Source organism: Hibiscus syriacus, unplaced genomic scaffold (genome assembly GCF_006381635.1).
Source record: "Hibiscus syriacus cultivar Baekdansim isolate YM2019G1 unplaced genomic scaffold, ASM638163v2 tig00110045_pilon, whole genome shotgun sequence".
Taxonomy (NCBI): domain Eukaryota; kingdom Viridiplantae; phylum Streptophyta; class Magnoliopsida; order Malvales; family Malvaceae; genus Hibiscus; species Hibiscus syriacus.
In genome coordinates, this window is record NW_024062575.1 from 318,404 (window position 1) to 334,390 (window position 15,987).

Genomic DNA, 15,987 nt, shown 5'->3' on the forward strand with positions numbered 1-15,987 from the left:
TACTCAATAAATTAAATATTCTTAATTAAATTTAGGTTTAACGGTCATTTTTTTCCTTGTAGTAAAACCAATTTATTAATTTCGCCCATATCGTTTTTTTCCATTGAAATTTGTTGATCATTTTGACTAACTTAATTGTGAGTCTTCTACGTTTGTGGATTAAGAGATTAAATTAAAATATTTATTAAGCACAATGATTATAACAATTCCCCAAAAATTTATTATTTATTTCAATGAGATTAAGGGATTTGGTTAATTTTTTAAAATATTTTAAATATTTTTTTAATACATGTCACGTCATCATCAGGCACATCGCAATATTAATTGATCTGAAAATTATTGGTGTAGATAAACGCAGTAATATTAATTGATCTGGAAATTACTTGTGTAGATAAACGCATAAGACTAATGGTTATGTTAGTCAAAACAAACTTCAAGGGTTATGATAAACGCCATAAACAACTTCGATGACTAAATTGATGTAAATAAATAATAAGAGGGAAATTGATAAATTAGGTTTATTATAGGGGCAAAAATGACCCTCAAGCCTATAAATTCATAACATCGAATTAAAATGAACTAAATAATGAATCAAATATAAGTGATTATGGTAAATTATATATTTAATATTTAAATTATTATTTTTGTTATGTTTTAGTATATAGATTTTATTTTTTTCAAAATTATACCTAACGTTTGGTTTATGTTTCAATTTGGTACATTATCATTAAATAATTAATAGAACTGCTAACTTAACATTATCTTATGGTGACACATCAATATCATCGTGAAGTTTTTAAAAGGTGGATACCAAAATTGAATATAAACTAAATATTAGGTATAGCTTAAAAAAATAAAAATTAGATATCAAAACGGAATAAAAGTAAAAGTTTAAGTACTATACGTGTACTTTACCCTATAATAAAATATGAAAATAAAACCAATAATAATATGAGAAAACCGATCTAAAAAAACCCCGCCACATAAATTTAAGGACAAACACAGTTCACACACGCTAAAGCGATTCGCAGGGGCCAGGTACATCTACATTTTCTAGGTGACAGTCGTGATGATTTTATCACTGCCCGTCTCTCTCTCTCTCTCTCTCTCTCTCTCTCTCCTTTAGTCTTTACTAAGGAGACGCCAAAAGAAACATCCTCTGAAAAGGAAAGAACAAAGAAAATAACAAAAAATAGAAAAATTTGTTGAAATATGTTCATCATCTTCTTCCTCTCAATCTTCTTTTGATTCCTAGCTTCAATCCAAACCCTCAAATTCTTTTTTTTTGCGAAGTTCGGGAGAAACCGAGGAAGAAAACATGGGTGGGGTGACATCATCAATGGCTGCCAAGTTTGCCTTCTTTCCACCCAATCCACCTTCGTACAAGCTAATTAAGGATGAAGCAACTGATATTTTGCTGCTGGACCCTTTCCCTCACCGCGAAAACGTCGACGTTTTGCGGCTCCCAACTCGCCGCGGCAATGAAATCGTTGCTGTTTATGTTAGGTACCCCATGGCGACGTCGACTCTGCTTTATTCTCATGGGAACGCTGCTGATATTGGCCAAATGTATGAGCTTTTCATCGAGCTCAGTATCCACTTAAGGGTCAATCTCATGGGGTATGGATTTACTTCGTTTTCTGCAAAGTTGAGCTATTTTTTCGTTATTATTTCATCAATTTGTTTGAGCTTGTGATATTGATGTAGAAATGAGTATTTCCTTTTTTATATGATAAACTTTTCTTGATGCGTAAGGCTAGGATGTTGATATTTGATGAGGGTTTTTTATGTAAGTTTCTAATTTTTGTGGTCTACTTTTTGTCTTATGATCTGATTGAGGGTCCTTGTTGGGAAAATTACTTGTTTATTGAGCTTTAAGAATGCCAGTTTAGGTTGTTCATAATCATGGTTCAACTGAATTCAGAGCTTGAAATCTTGTGGTGGGTTATTTCTTAATTCGGATCTGTTTTCTCAAGTATCCGTGGATTATTCACTTATTCTGTTATCGTGTGTGATTCTTGTGATCGACTCGAAACCACAAAATATCGTCATGAGATGGTGGTTTCTGATGAATTTTACTCACTGTCTACCTTGCTTCATCAATTAGATCAATGGTAGAAAGGCATAGATCGGAACTGTTCTTGTTAGGATACTCCCAATCTATGTTACTCAAATCCGGATACGAGTGTTGGACATGTAGATGTGTTCAATTATTTCAAGATTTCAATGTGATTGGAGCATCTTTAGAGGATCATATTCCTATATATCCATATCCGGATATGCATCGGACACAAATACTTCAAGAAAAAAAATGAAGAGTTGGGTAATATAGCTCTCAACTAAGGACAATACTCGATACCTTTTAGTCCTTCATGGTTTTCTGTATTGTCGGTCTTAGATCTAAGGTTTAATGGAAACTGGTGGTGATAATTTGGTTATGGAGCATTCGGTACTTGTAATTGTCATGTACGAGCACGCAATATTTTTCTCAGAGAAAGGAAAAGTTTCTATGAAAATGCAAATTGAGGCTTATAGCCTACTCATGTTCATGTATTTTTCTTGGAATACCCAAAATCGACATCCAAGCGAGACAACTTAGAAAAGAAATTTAGCATTTTCGTTTACAACACTTGCATCTGAGTTTGAGTAGCATAGATTTGCAAGTAGAAGTATAGAGATCTTTCTTTTTGTGTTACATTGCTGCTTCTGTTTGAGCCTTCATGGAATGCCTAACCGTGGGTGATATCTGCTATTGCGCACACAGTTCCTAAGATTAATGTGTGAAACTGGTTTTATCCCCTCATTAGCACGGCATCTTGAATATTTCAAATAACGTATAAAAATCTTTGCAGGTATGACTACTCTGGCTATGGACAATCGTCGGGAAAGGTAATTGTAGCATGAATCCTCTACTCACGCAATGTGTCTGAATTACTTGCATCCAGAAAGCTCTTTCTCATGTTCATATGTATGCTTTTGTTCAGCCGAGCGAGCAGAATACGTATGCGGATATTGAAGCTGCATATAAGTGTCTTGAAGAGAATTATTGTGCCAAGCAAGAAAATATCATCCTATATGGTCAGTCTGTTGGAAGTGGTCCTACTGTGGATCTTGCTGCTCGTTTACCTCGCCTAAGAGCTGTTGTTCTGCATAGTCCTATATTATCTGGGTTAAGAGTCATGTATCCTGTTAAGCGCTCTTACTGGTTTGACATCTACAAGGTTCTATTCCACTCTCTCATCGTTTCAGTTCTATAAATTCTGATGTTTGAAGCATCCATATGTTAGTTTCTTCGTGTATCTCAACTCGATTTACATGGATTTGCAGAATATCGACAAAATCTCATTGGTAAAGTGTCCTGTGCTGATAATTCACGTAAGTTTCCGAAACTCAATATTTTTCATTTGTTAATTGCATGAAACAATAATAGGAATGCTACTTATTTCTAATAAATTGTGGCATGCTATTTTGCCTATAGTTTTTTTATCAGCAAAGATATTAGCACAAGAATTCTGCAATTGTGGGATAAAAAGGTATTAATTATGTTATTCACTAAAAACTTGAACATATTCATGTCGGGTACATAACCCATACCCGGCACTCGCACCCAATTCCTAATAACATCGGGTACTGGTATAGGGAAGTTAAGATGAAACTTTTTTGAAAAAAAAGTAGGCTTTATATCATATGCGATTAAGAGAAATGTTTGATATTTGACAAGTTTAAGGAAGTACCTTAAAGAGGAGTTGGGTGATGGAGTTTATTCTTAACCCGACGATTCAGGTTTATATATCCGAACATGGACTAGATGGAATAAATGGTGAAATAAGGTTCCTAATTGACCTTAAACATTTGGGTAAGGATGTATTTGCGATAAGTTGCTGCTAACCGTGTGTTTGGATTGATAATTCAGCTTATGTTTGTGAATGTATGCTCGAATGTTTTTATTAAATTGCAAAGAATATCTGCAATGAGCGCTTGGCATTAACTTTGGTGATTTCGTGCTGGTAACGGAACTTAGGGAACTAATGATGATGTTGTTGATTGCTCTCATGGGAAGCAACTTTGGGAACTGTGCCAAGAGAAATATGAACCATTATGGGTGAAAGGAGGAAACCACTGTGATTTGGAACTCTACCCCGATTATATTCGGCATCTCAAGAAATTCATCTCAACTGTTGAGAAGTCACCTTTCCGAAGAAATGCTTACCGGAAAAGTACTGATGGTATTGAACAATCTAGGAAAAGTACCGAATATTTTGAGGCTCCAAGAAGAAGCATCGACCGCAGGGACAAACCTAGGAAAACCACTGACACCCGGGACAAGCCTCGGAAAAGTACTGATACCCGAGACAAGCCAAGGAAAAGCGTTGATAGGCCTGAAAAGTTTAAACTTCATGAGTATAACAAGCTTAATAACATGGAGAAGCTTGAAAAGCTTAAAACATCGTTAGACCAGATGGAAAGGATGGAGAGATCACGACGAAGTGTGGAATACTTCGATAAATCCCGGACAAGCATCGACGTCCAGCTAGAGAAAGGAAGGAAGAGCGTTGATTGGATAGACAGAATCCCAGCTGTTTAGAACTGGTTCGGCTGTTCTTTCATCGATCGGGGGAAGGAATTATATAGAAAACTGAAACAGATAAAAAAAATGGTTGAATTGGTTTGGGACTAATAACTTAATTGCTTTAGAACTCGTAATTTGAATCTTCGAAAGCGGCGGTGTTTACGGATTGTAGGTGTCGCAATGGCCGGACAAAATACGGTTACGAAAGGTAGGGTTTGGTATATGTTTTAGATTTGCTCTTCTTTGATTTTGAATGAAAAGAAGAAGAGAATCTAACCTGCATGTTCATGTTGTGGAAAACTGGAAAGCTTGTAATTAACAACTATTTTTTCACTATAGTTTTCAGAGTTTGGATGTTTATGCTATGTTGTGGATTTATCACATGTGATTTAGGGATGCTAATGGGCCGGATGATGACTTTCCTTTTCTTTTTTTATATTTAATTAAATAATTTGATTTTTTTTTAATTTTTCAATAACTATCATATCATATTATTTAAGTTTAAACGGAAGCTCGAATAAATATATTCAATATGCTTTATATTATATTAATATTTCATAAACCTACATCAAATCAAATATATGATATTGTAGTTTATTATACGGCAGTTTTAATATACGATTAAAAAATGTTTTTACCAGAAATGTTATTGTTTTTTTAATATTTTCGATAAAATGTTACTTAAAATATTAATTTTATCGAAAATGTTATTTTTGCTAATTAATTTTCGGTAGAATCCAATATTAACATTTTCAGTAAAAAAAATAATGTTTTAGATAGCGTTTTATCAGAAATGTTAAAAAAATAATAATATTTCTGGTAACGTATTTTCTTAACCGTATATTAAAACTGTCGTACCTAATATATTTCCATTCACTTCATAGATGGTTTCTTAAGAAATCATTTTATTTTATTCAAAATTTATTTATTTTTTTGAAACAAAATATATATTTTACTAAATCAATCGATTAGAATGAAGTTATGAAATGCATTATTATATAATAGATAATTTAAATCAAACATAAAATAATATTTTAAATAAACGAATAGATAATTTTATTGTTAAATTTTATCTAACAATATATAGGAAAAAAGTAATGATATTCCAGAATTGTCCTTGGGTTACTTCATAATTTCATTCCGATTAAAACTCATTGAAGAACTCTGCCTTCCTCATCGTTTTTCTCTCAATCCCTCGATTACTTATCCGAATGCAAATCCAAATCCAAATCAAAATACCTAATTCCATTTCCAATTCGGTTCTTCCGCTGTAAATTCTAATCTCCATCCAATCTTATCATGTTAGTGATCAGAATTCATTGTTTTTCTTATACTAGAAAATGTTGTAAATGGATTCTATCCTTTTTAATTTGAAGGAAATTCTACTAAGAAACAAACGATGTCCTATCTTTTCAGGTCGCCAGAGGAGTTAGCTAGGGAAGCTATAAAACATGCTTTGAAGGCGCTGAAGAAACGGCATTTACTCGAAGAAGGAGCTCATGCTCCTGCTCTTTCCAGGCCCATCATCTCCCAGGTTTTGTTTGTTTGCTCTCTGGGTTATTTTGATCATTACAATGTACTGCATTGCTATTTTTGAAGAATACAAGTTAATGTGTGAACAAGTGGGTTTGAATAAAAGAAATGATAAATCATTGGCTTTCCATTAGAATAGAAAGCCATTATGCAATGTTCTAATTTTTTTAAGTTTTCCATGGATTTTTGGATCATATATTCTTAACTATGTTCAAATGTACATTGAGATGGATACTTCAAGAAAAATGATCAGTTAGAATAACTTTGGTAATTGGTGAATTTATTTGTAGGGTTCGGAATGGAAAGAGAAAGCTGTAAACTTGGAAGTGGAACTCCAACAATGTTACAAAGCACAGTCTCGATTGTCTGAGCAACTAGTGGTTGAAGTAGCCGAGTGTCGAGCTTTAAAAGCTTGTCTACAAGAGAAAGAAACAACTATTGCTGAATTGGAGAAGGAATTGACCCAAACCAGGTTCGGTTGTGTTCTTTTTAGGGTTTGGCGTGCCAGAGTGTTAGTTTTTTGGATTTGAAGTCACTGTGAACTTAATAACAGATGCAATATTTAAGCTGGCAGGAATGAGTGCTCTCAATTAAAAACAGATTTAGAAGGAAAGATTGGAGCTTTGGAATTGGTGATGATTGAGCATCAGGAACTCAAAGCTCAATTAGAACAAATGACTATTAAAGCCAAAAATGCAGAGGCCGAAAATAAAATGTTAGTTGATCGTTGAATGCTTCAAAAAAAGCAGGATGCTGAACGGCTTAACGAGGTATGGTATATTTTGGTTTTACACAACAAGGTATATTTCGATTGGTTGACTTGGAGAATGATAATTGGCTAGGTCCAAATGTGCTTGAAATTTAAGCATGTTCGGTTTATGATCCATTATGAGGTTATTCATGCATACACTGTAGCTAATTCTGAACATTATCAAACTGTCTCTGTTGACATTATTTGTGACTTTCAAATTTCAAAATTTGATTGGAAGCAAAAAATCTTACTATGATAATCAACTCCCAGTTGCATGCACTGTGCATTGCACAAGGAGTAGAAAGAATTAAAAAATAAAAAGAAATGATGGTTCAGGGCATGTAATGATTAATCTTTAGGAGTTTCTTAAACAACTAATTTCAGTGGTAACTTTTTTTATTTTTATCAACTTCTAGGTTTGTTTTTCTTATATTCCTTTAACTTTGTCACAATCGAGAGGAGCTTAAATGAACAAAAGTGTCATTTAGAGTTATAGAACACTCCAGTGCGAGTTTTAAACCTAAATGACAAATATTAATGTAATGAAAAACTTTGAATCCTACTCCTTAATTGTGAAAGATTTATGATTTGCTTTTCAATATGCCCGTTTGATTTGAAATATTAGTGCTTAACTTTAATTTTCCTTTAATTAATTTAGGCAAATGCACTTTATGAAGATATGATCGAGCAGCTCAGGGCCTGTGGTTTAGAAAAACTTGCTCGAGAGCAAGTAGATGGTATTGTCCGTAGAAGTGAACAAGGCGCTGAGTTCGTCGCAGAATTAACTGTTCCTTCTGTTTGCAAGCACAGGATCAATGCCCACGAAGGTGGTTGTGCTTCAATACTGTTCGAGTACAATTCCGGAAAATTGATCAGTGGGGGACAGAATCGGTCGATCAAAATGTGGGATACTAGCACCGGATCTTTAATCCAAAATCTTTCTGGCTGCCTCGGTTCTGTCCTTGATCTTTCAATTACCCATGACAATAGATTCATAATAGCAGCAAGCAGTTCAAACAACTTGTTTGTATGGGATGTCAACTTGGGACGAGTCCAGCATACTCTCACAGGTCATAAAGATAAAGTTTGTGCTGTAGATGTAAGCAAAGTTTCGAGTCGTCATGTTGTTAGTGCAGCTTATGATCGGACGATAAAAGTGTGGGACTTGCAGAAAGGTTATTGCACCTACACTATAGTTTTTCACAGCAACTGCAATGCCCTTTGCTTCAGCACAGATGGACTGACCGTATGCTCGGACCATGTTGATGGAAATCTCCGTTTGTGGGATATACGGACCGCAAAATTACTAAGCGAAGTTGCAGCACATTCGCTTCCCATTACATCCATCTCTCTGTCCCGAAATGGAAATGTTGTATTGACAAGTGGGAGAGATAATTTGCATAATTTATTCGATATACGATCTTTGGAAGTTTGTGGTACATTCAGAGCAACCGGAAACAGGATGACATCTAATTGGAGTCGCTCGTGTATTAGCCCTGATGACAACTATACCGCTGCCGGTTCCACGGATGGATCCGTCTACATTTGGTCAATATCAAAAGCTGACATTGTAAGCACTCTGAAGGAACACACTGCTCCTGTTCTGTGTTGTACTTGGAGTGGACTTGGAAAACCGTTAGCCTCTGCAGATAATAATGGGATTGTGGTGCCTGGACATGATCCCGCCGGTTGGTTGTACATATGCACGTTTAAATCGATGATTTGTGTATTGAAATTAATGAGCTGCTATTTGGTTTTGGTGTTGTTTCTTGAATTCGGTTTGATTTCAATTGGACAATAATTAACATATTCGATTCAGTTTTCCGTTCAAAGGTTAAAAATCACAACAGTTTGAACCTAACCACTATCACGCTTATTCAAATCTTAACATTTGCCATCCTTTCCGATACATGAGATGTACAGCCACCTTTTTATAAGAAAGCTCCATATTCATCTGTTTCAAGCTTGAATCCTTTGCATTATATTGAAAACCAAGAAGTACGAGTTGAATCTATAATTTTCAGTTTTACAGTGATAATTTCTCTCCAAACATGACAGACTAGGAATAAATTGTATAGACAACAAAATTAAACCATAGAAACAAAATAATACTATGAGGCTTAACCAACGTACTGTTTCTCAAGAAGGCTTGCACAGAATGCTAGATCAAACCTCTCTTCCGGTGGATCTCCAATGCAATCGAACACTGCATCTGCATTTAAGAAGTCTTCATCGGCCGTATAACTGCAACCAAAGGACCACTCAATGTTAAATATGAATTGCTAATGCATGACTGTCATTATAGGGAAATCTTGTTATCGGGTTTTAAGAAGCTTTCCGGTTCTCGGTTTACGATGCCGGAAGGTTTGTTAGTTCCAGTTAAATGCATTTAGTTAAATGAACATGTTGCAATGAATCTTTTGTGCAATCAAAAAGTTGGAGACCAAAAAAACCAATGATCTTCTAATGCAGCCTACAATTTACGAGCAGAGATGTCTCGTTTAGTAAAGAGATTTACCCGCTCTTTGTCACTATGCAAGTCATTCCAGCAGCTTTGGCAGCAGCAAGTCCTATGGCACTGTCTTCTACAACAACACAGCTAAGGAACAAAACGGGAAGAAAAAAAAGTTAAATCAAGTGAAATTGTTGAGTGTTGATCAAGCGCATTTAACATGTTTATGTTGTTCGTTGTTCCCACTCTTTATTTTTCTTGGAGTACCAGAGTCTGACATCAGTATTAAACAAATATCTAGACATGATGGACTCTCACAACTGAATCCCAGTAATTTCAGATGCCATTAATAGTTAATCATTTCAGCTTTCCTTCAAAAAAAAAAAGAATCCGACTACCATCAGTGAAGGCTATGTTACGATGCAATACCTTGACGGTTCAACACCGAGTGTGTTTGCTGCTAATGTATAGATGGCCTGCCAGAAAAAAAAACACGTAATCTTTACGATAATCCATCTTCAAGTAGACAAACATATGAACTTGAACTAAGTCTTACTATAATGAGTCACTTGTGAACCACATCGATTGGAAAAAAAGTGTCCAGTTAAAGGGTTTCTTCGGTAGTTAAACGTCCCCATTTTTTTAATAATATGTCCCAACTTCCAACTAGATATAAATGTATGGCAGTTTAATATAGATTAAGAGGGATGAAATACTCACTGGATCAGGTTTCTTACGAGGAACCACATCTCCGGCAAATATCTGTATTTTTTCTGCACGTTCTGGTCCCAGTAGACAAGAAACTACTGCAGAGACCTATACAAATAGTAATGATTTGTTTATGAGGAATAGAATTGAGAATTCAAAAAGAGCAAATCCAGACACACTCAGTGTGAAGATATGATTTTCTAATGATCCTCTAAATACATGGAAAAACTACCAAAGTGTTGAACACATACTCATATCCGAAACACACTCGAGTCCGAGTAACATAACTGAAAATCGTCCTTAAACTTGGCAATATGTGCACATGCATAGTGATCTATATTTTCTGTATCAGCGGTGTAAACAATGAAATATAAACACAACTCCATGAAGTCCTAACAGCTAACCCTGTATAGAGTATCGTGTCGATCATATTACTTCCATGTCTAGTAAATGGTCTGTGTCCATATCAGGTCCACAATTACCGGATTTAGTCATACAGTTAATCATAGCTATATAAAACCTGATTAGCATACCGCCTTCTCATTGGATGTACTGCACACTGCAACTTTTACTCCTTTCTCCAAAGCTTGATCAATCAACCTGTTTAATATGATCAAAAGTAACCCAAAAGGCTAGAATATGGAATTCTAAAACATCTCAAAATAACACATTTAAGTAATTAAATGCAATTTTATCGGATTCGAGTGTGTCAGGTATGAGTATGAGTAGTACATATACTTTTTCTTTCTTTATAAACATGCCAAAGAATCAAATTATGATTAACTTGAATCCTCTTAATAATGAAGTGAATGTCATGCTAAGCACAAACGCTTGAGTAATAAAATCCAATGTTACCTGGATTCGAGTGAGTGTCAGATATGGATATATGTCCATATAATCAACTTTTCCACGTTATTCAAGGTGATGCTAAACAGAAAAAATTGAGTAATAAAGTACAACGTTACTCGGGAATCTAGCGAGTCGTCGGATATGGCATAAGGGTATATCTCCCACAATAGGCGAACTTTCGGAAGATCATACTCATATTGATGTCCAAATAAGAGTGTACACAAATGTTGAACATGAACTTTTATATGGAACATTATAAAGACTGCATAGATTAAAAGAAGAGGACTAACTTGGCTACACCGGGACGAAGAGGTAGCAGTCTATTCTCAATAAGGGCCATGAACAACTCAGTTTTTCGTTTGTGAAGTGAAGCAATGAATTGCTTTCTTTCTTCTTCGCTCTTTGGAGCTTTATCTGGCCACCCTGTCTTGTTAAAGTAAGCTGTCATTCTTAAAAAAACAAACATACAAATAAATTAGTTGTGTTTCGGAGCCCGGATTTCGAAGATAGAGTAGTGAATTGTATGATAAAATGAGCACATTCTTCAAATTCTTGAATTTGTTGGATGTCCAATTTCAAATTCATGCTTGTGTCTTTCAATAATCCAATTTCATGACTATTTTATACATCATATATTCATTGCATTCTCACCATTTACATGACAAATGATATCTAAACCCGGAATTGCATATTCTTGCTTCCAAACTTGTTTTAACAGCATTTGAAAACTTGAATTTCAAATTTTGATTTCGAAGATGATATTAATCGAGTGATGGCACACGTATAGATGTAGAATCCATGATCAGTTATTTAGTAGTGAATTTGTATGTATGAATCCCACAAGTTCATGTTTCTTATACTCTCCGAGTATATATTATGTTCATACATTTCACTCAAACGTAAAAAGAAAGCTTCAAACGAGATAAAGATGTAAAAGCGATTACCTTTCTTTCCCCCCACCAATTTTGAGCAACTCTCCATACAAATCCACATCCCACGTAACACCCAATTCTTTCTGCAAGTAGCGCCATAAAACATCCCTAGAAAATCACAAATAGGCAAAGAAGAAGAAGAAGAAATAAAAAGATGAAATTTACTTCATCGAAAGTATCATTGAACGAAACCCGGTGACCATCCTTCTCAGTATCAACGAGAACACCATCACAGTCAAAAAGAAGAGCAGAAGGAAGGGTATCCGAAGAAGAAGAAGCCGACGAGCATTTGATCGTGAAAGAAGTACAAACTCGCTCTGTTCTTCTTGTTGTCGATGCTGAAGTAAAGAGTGAAGAAGGAGAAAGCGAATGCTTTGCAATGAATAAATGGCGGTTGCTGAGAATGGAAGCTTTGGGTTTAACGGTTAAAGAAGAAGACGAAGGGAATGGTGATAATGAAAGAGAGATGGCAGTGGAAGCCATTTTCATGCTGTGATTTTAGCTTCAGCTTTGATAGATTCCGTTGGCTATAATTGGATGGTGTTCCTTTAAATGTCTCCTTTTCTCTCTCTCTCCACTTATCCGCCACAATTTCCCACACAAATACTATCGCCATCCTATTCCAGTGTGAAACCGGGTCGGTCTAAATTGTGATATAAATCGGGTCAAGAATTTTTCATTATTGGGTTAAACTCTGTAAGATCTTATTATTATTAATAGTAATTTACATTCCACCACCAATGGGTTTTGATTGAGCCAACCATGGCACATATAAACAACTCGATATGGTTGGGAAAGGAAAAAGAAAGAAGAAACCCAGGATCTTAACTCTCCATTACACTGGTAATCCAGGCTGCAGCCAAATTGTGATCATCCCAGTGTAGCCTTAAACTCCAACACAGCAAAACCATTTACTCTGAAAGGAATATATATATGATTAAAGGGTCGAAATAACAAGGATTCATCTCTCTCTGTGTATGTGTAAATAATACCTTTGGAGAAGGAGAAGGAGGAGATGGGGAAGGTCAGTTTTTTTGGAGGAAGCAGCATTAACCCCTTTGCCTCTGGTTTTCTTCTTATCTCTGGCGTTGTTGAATATTGCTGTGAACCCTTCACCTGTGGCTGGATTGTTTTCGTCCCACTCTCCAAATTTTGGCAATGGTTTCACCCTTTGCTGCTGCTTAATAAAACACCAATCAAATATTTTAATTCGACATTAGAAAAATGGAGATTTGGAGAGGGGGAGGGGGGGGGACAGAGAATTTGTGAGGATGAGATGAAACAAAAACATAATGAAAAGTGGGGTTAAATCAAAGAGATTAAAGAGGAATGTTTGTTAATTTTGTCTATTCATAAATCAACTTTAACAACAAATTTGTTAATAGTTGCCAAGGACCAGTAAAATGTTGGTTTAACGACCAAATCCCATTTTAATTTGATATTTTCATTTCAATCTACTTATTTAATTTATTTATGAACAAATATTACCTTTTTTTAAAAAGAAGTGTTAATTCATGGTTTATCGAGTTCATACACATCACAAGAGAAGCTAACGAAGCGGTAGACTACATGGATAAATATCCTATCTATGAGGAATGCTCACATCCATGACATCTATGGTGATAGATACTCGAGCAAAGTCCTCAAACAATAATAATAATATTTTTATCACGAAGATTACTTGGTTCGTGCTAATTTTAAACTTAAATACTATTTAATCCGAGTCAGAAAGAGTGAGACTGAAATAACCAATTGAATCAAACAAATTAAGTTTAGCTCGATTACTTTGCATATATTTAGACCAATCTACAAATTCAAATCTCGAACATGTTGGACGTTATTTAAAGATAGCCGCATGAACCAACCTAGCAAAATTTAGTTTGGGAACCCTTCTCCAAACGAACTTTTCTAACGTAAAAGCATCATTTTTCAGGCTCTTAGTTTGAGTCAATAAACACGTTTGAAATGTAGATTTTAACTGAAAAATGAAGTGTACCTAATTTACTGCATATTTCCGATATGATTCTTGGTTAAAATGTATAGGTTCCCCAGAACCATACACTCACATGCACACCAGTAAGGACTTACTCTGAGCACACAACAAAGGAGCCTGAAATCCAACAAATCTGAAACTTTGATCGCTTCACCTCCCTCACGCGCCGCCGCCGCCGAAAACAAGGAGGACACCGACGAACTTGAAACGACACAAGGAACACGATGGTGTGGGAGGTGTTGAAAACGAAGCAACGATCGGAGATGAATTGAAGATTTTCTAGTCGTTGGTGCTTAAAAAAGTCGAAACTTTGAATCGAAATTCACGGCGTTTGACAGTGTGTCACTTCAATTGATTTAAGGGGTTTGTTCATCGCTCTATGACGAACACGATGGTGATTTCAAATTGACGATTAGAGGTTGGACGGCGTCGGAATCGGATTTGGAAGTTAGACGCTGGAGGAGGAAATTTGAGTTTCATTTCTGATTTCATAAACGAAAGAAACACATATAATGAGTTTTTGTCGATACTATTTGTGTAAATTCAGGGCTTGGTCCCTAAATTTTCTTCACTTCTAAAATAGCCTACAAGTTTTGAAAAATTTTAATTTAATCCCTAATTTGCCAAATTGCTTAATTATAATTTTTTCCATTTTTCCGGGTTGTTGCAATTCTCCCACTCTACAAGAAATTTCGTCCTCGAAATTTACCTTATGAAAATAGATGAGGAAATTCAGCCTTCATTGACTCTAATGTCTCCCAAGTAGCTTCTGATGGGCCACGGTTACTCTATTGAACTTTAACCATTGGAATACGCCTATTTCGAAGAACTCACTCATCCCTTTCTAAAATCTGAACGGGGCTCCTCCTCGTATGACAAATCAGGTCTCAGCTCTACCTCATCAACCTAAATGATGTGATCTGGATCTGGACGGTATCGCCTCAACATAGACACATGAAAAACATCATGAATACGACTGAGCTGAGGAGGCAACTCAAGCTGATAAGCAACATGTCTGACTTTCTTCAGAATACGATACGTCCCAATAAATCTCTAACTCAACTTACCCTTACGTCCAAATCTCAATACTTTCTTCCATGGTGATACCTTGAGAAAAACCTGATCCCCAACCCCAAACTCGATATCCTTACATTGCTTATCTGCATATGATTTATGCCTATCAAATGTCTCTTTTAAGCGATCACGGATCAGTCTGACAATATCTTCAGTCTCTCGAACCAAGTCTGGACCCAAAGTTTTTCTATCATGCAACTCTTTCCAACATATAGGAGTACGACATTTACGTCCATACAGAGCCTCGTATGGTGCCATGTGAATACTTGCCCGGTAACTATTATTGTAAGCAAACTCAGCTAATAGCAAGAAATCTTCCCAACTACCACATAAATCAATCACACAACCCCATAACATATCCTCCAACACCTGAATAACTCTCAAACTGTCTATCAGTATGTGGATGAAAAGTTATACTAAAATTCAAACGAGTACCCAGAGCCTCGTGCAAAGCCTTTCAGAACCTGGAAGTGAACCTCAAATCTCGGTCAGATATGATAGACAACGGAACACCATGAAGTCTAACGATCTCAGAAATATGCAACCTAGCAAGTTTGTACAGAGAATAATTAATCCGAATAGGGATAAAGTGCGCTGACTTGGTGAGTCGATCAACAATCACCCAAATAGAATCATTTTTAGAAGTAGTCAGAGGAAGACCAGTAATGAAATCCATTGTAATGTGCTCCCATTTCCACTCATGAATCTTAATTGACTGTAACAATCCAGATGGATGTTGGTTCTCTGTCTTAACCTGTTGACAAGTCAAACACCTCGCCACAAAATCTGAAATATTCTTTTTCATATCAGTCCAAAAGTAGCCCTCTTTGAGATTATTGTACATTTTATACCCGCCAAGATGCATAGCATAAGGACTACTATAAGTCTCCTAAAGAATAACCGTCTCAACTCATCATCTTTAGGGACGCAATAACGACCATGAAAGCACAAAATATCATCCTGGTCCACAGTGTACTCTGAATTTGATCCTTGGTTAACTTGTTCAATAATGGGAAGCAATGAGCTATCAAGAATCTGTTTGGCCTTAATCTCATCGGCCAAAGTAGGTTTAACTTGCAACTCTGCTAACAGACTATTGTCATCAAATAAACTCAAGTTGGCGAA

At 35.7% G+C, this 15,987-nt stretch overlaps 2 protein-coding genes and 1 pseudogene across 4 annotated transcripts; 2 read left to right on the forward strand and 1 right to left on the reverse strand.

The window, feature by feature from the left end:
• The first annotated feature begins 1,165 nt into the window (after positions 1-1,165).
• LOC120213958 (alpha/beta hydrolase domain-containing protein 17B-like) lies at positions 1,166-12,438 on the forward strand. 3 transcript variants are annotated; one of them, XM_039211986.1, is made up of 6 exons: positions 1,319-1,620; positions 2,853-2,889; positions 2,985-3,221; positions 3,328-3,375; positions 4,022-4,590; positions 12,422-12,438. In XM_039211986.1, the coding sequence occupies exons 1-5, from the start codon at positions 1,319-1,321 to the stop codon at positions 4,583-4,585; spliced, it is 1,188 nt and encodes a 395-aa protein (XP_039067917.1). In that variant the 3' UTR covers positions 4,586-4,590; positions 12,422-12,438. The 3 variants fall into 3 exon arrangements, with proteins under 3 accessions (XP_039067919.1, XP_039067918.1, XP_039067917.1); XM_039211988.1 differs by lacking the exon at positions 12,422-12,438 and having other exon boundaries at positions 1,166-1,620; positions 4,032-4,106; XM_039211987.1 differs by lacking the exon at positions 12,422-12,438 and having other exon boundaries at positions 1,178-1,620; positions 4,022-4,920.
• On the forward strand, positions 5,763-8,655 carry LOC120213929 (annotated as a pseudogene).
• Positions 8,860-12,325, reverse strand: LOC120213960 (CBBY-like protein). The gene is made up of 8 exons (XM_039211989.1): positions 11,961-12,325; positions 11,808-11,878; positions 11,154-11,312; positions 10,548-10,614; positions 10,027-10,122; positions 9,736-9,782; positions 9,373-9,453; positions 8,860-9,098 (listed from the first exon to the last, which is right to left on the reverse strand). Exons 1-8 carry the CDS (start codon positions 12,282-12,284, stop codon positions 8,975-8,977), a joined length of 969 nt encoding a protein of 322 aa, XP_039067920.1. The 5' UTR covers positions 12,285-12,325; the 3' UTR covers positions 8,860-8,974.
• Positions 12,439-15,987: the final 3,549 nt, after the last annotated feature.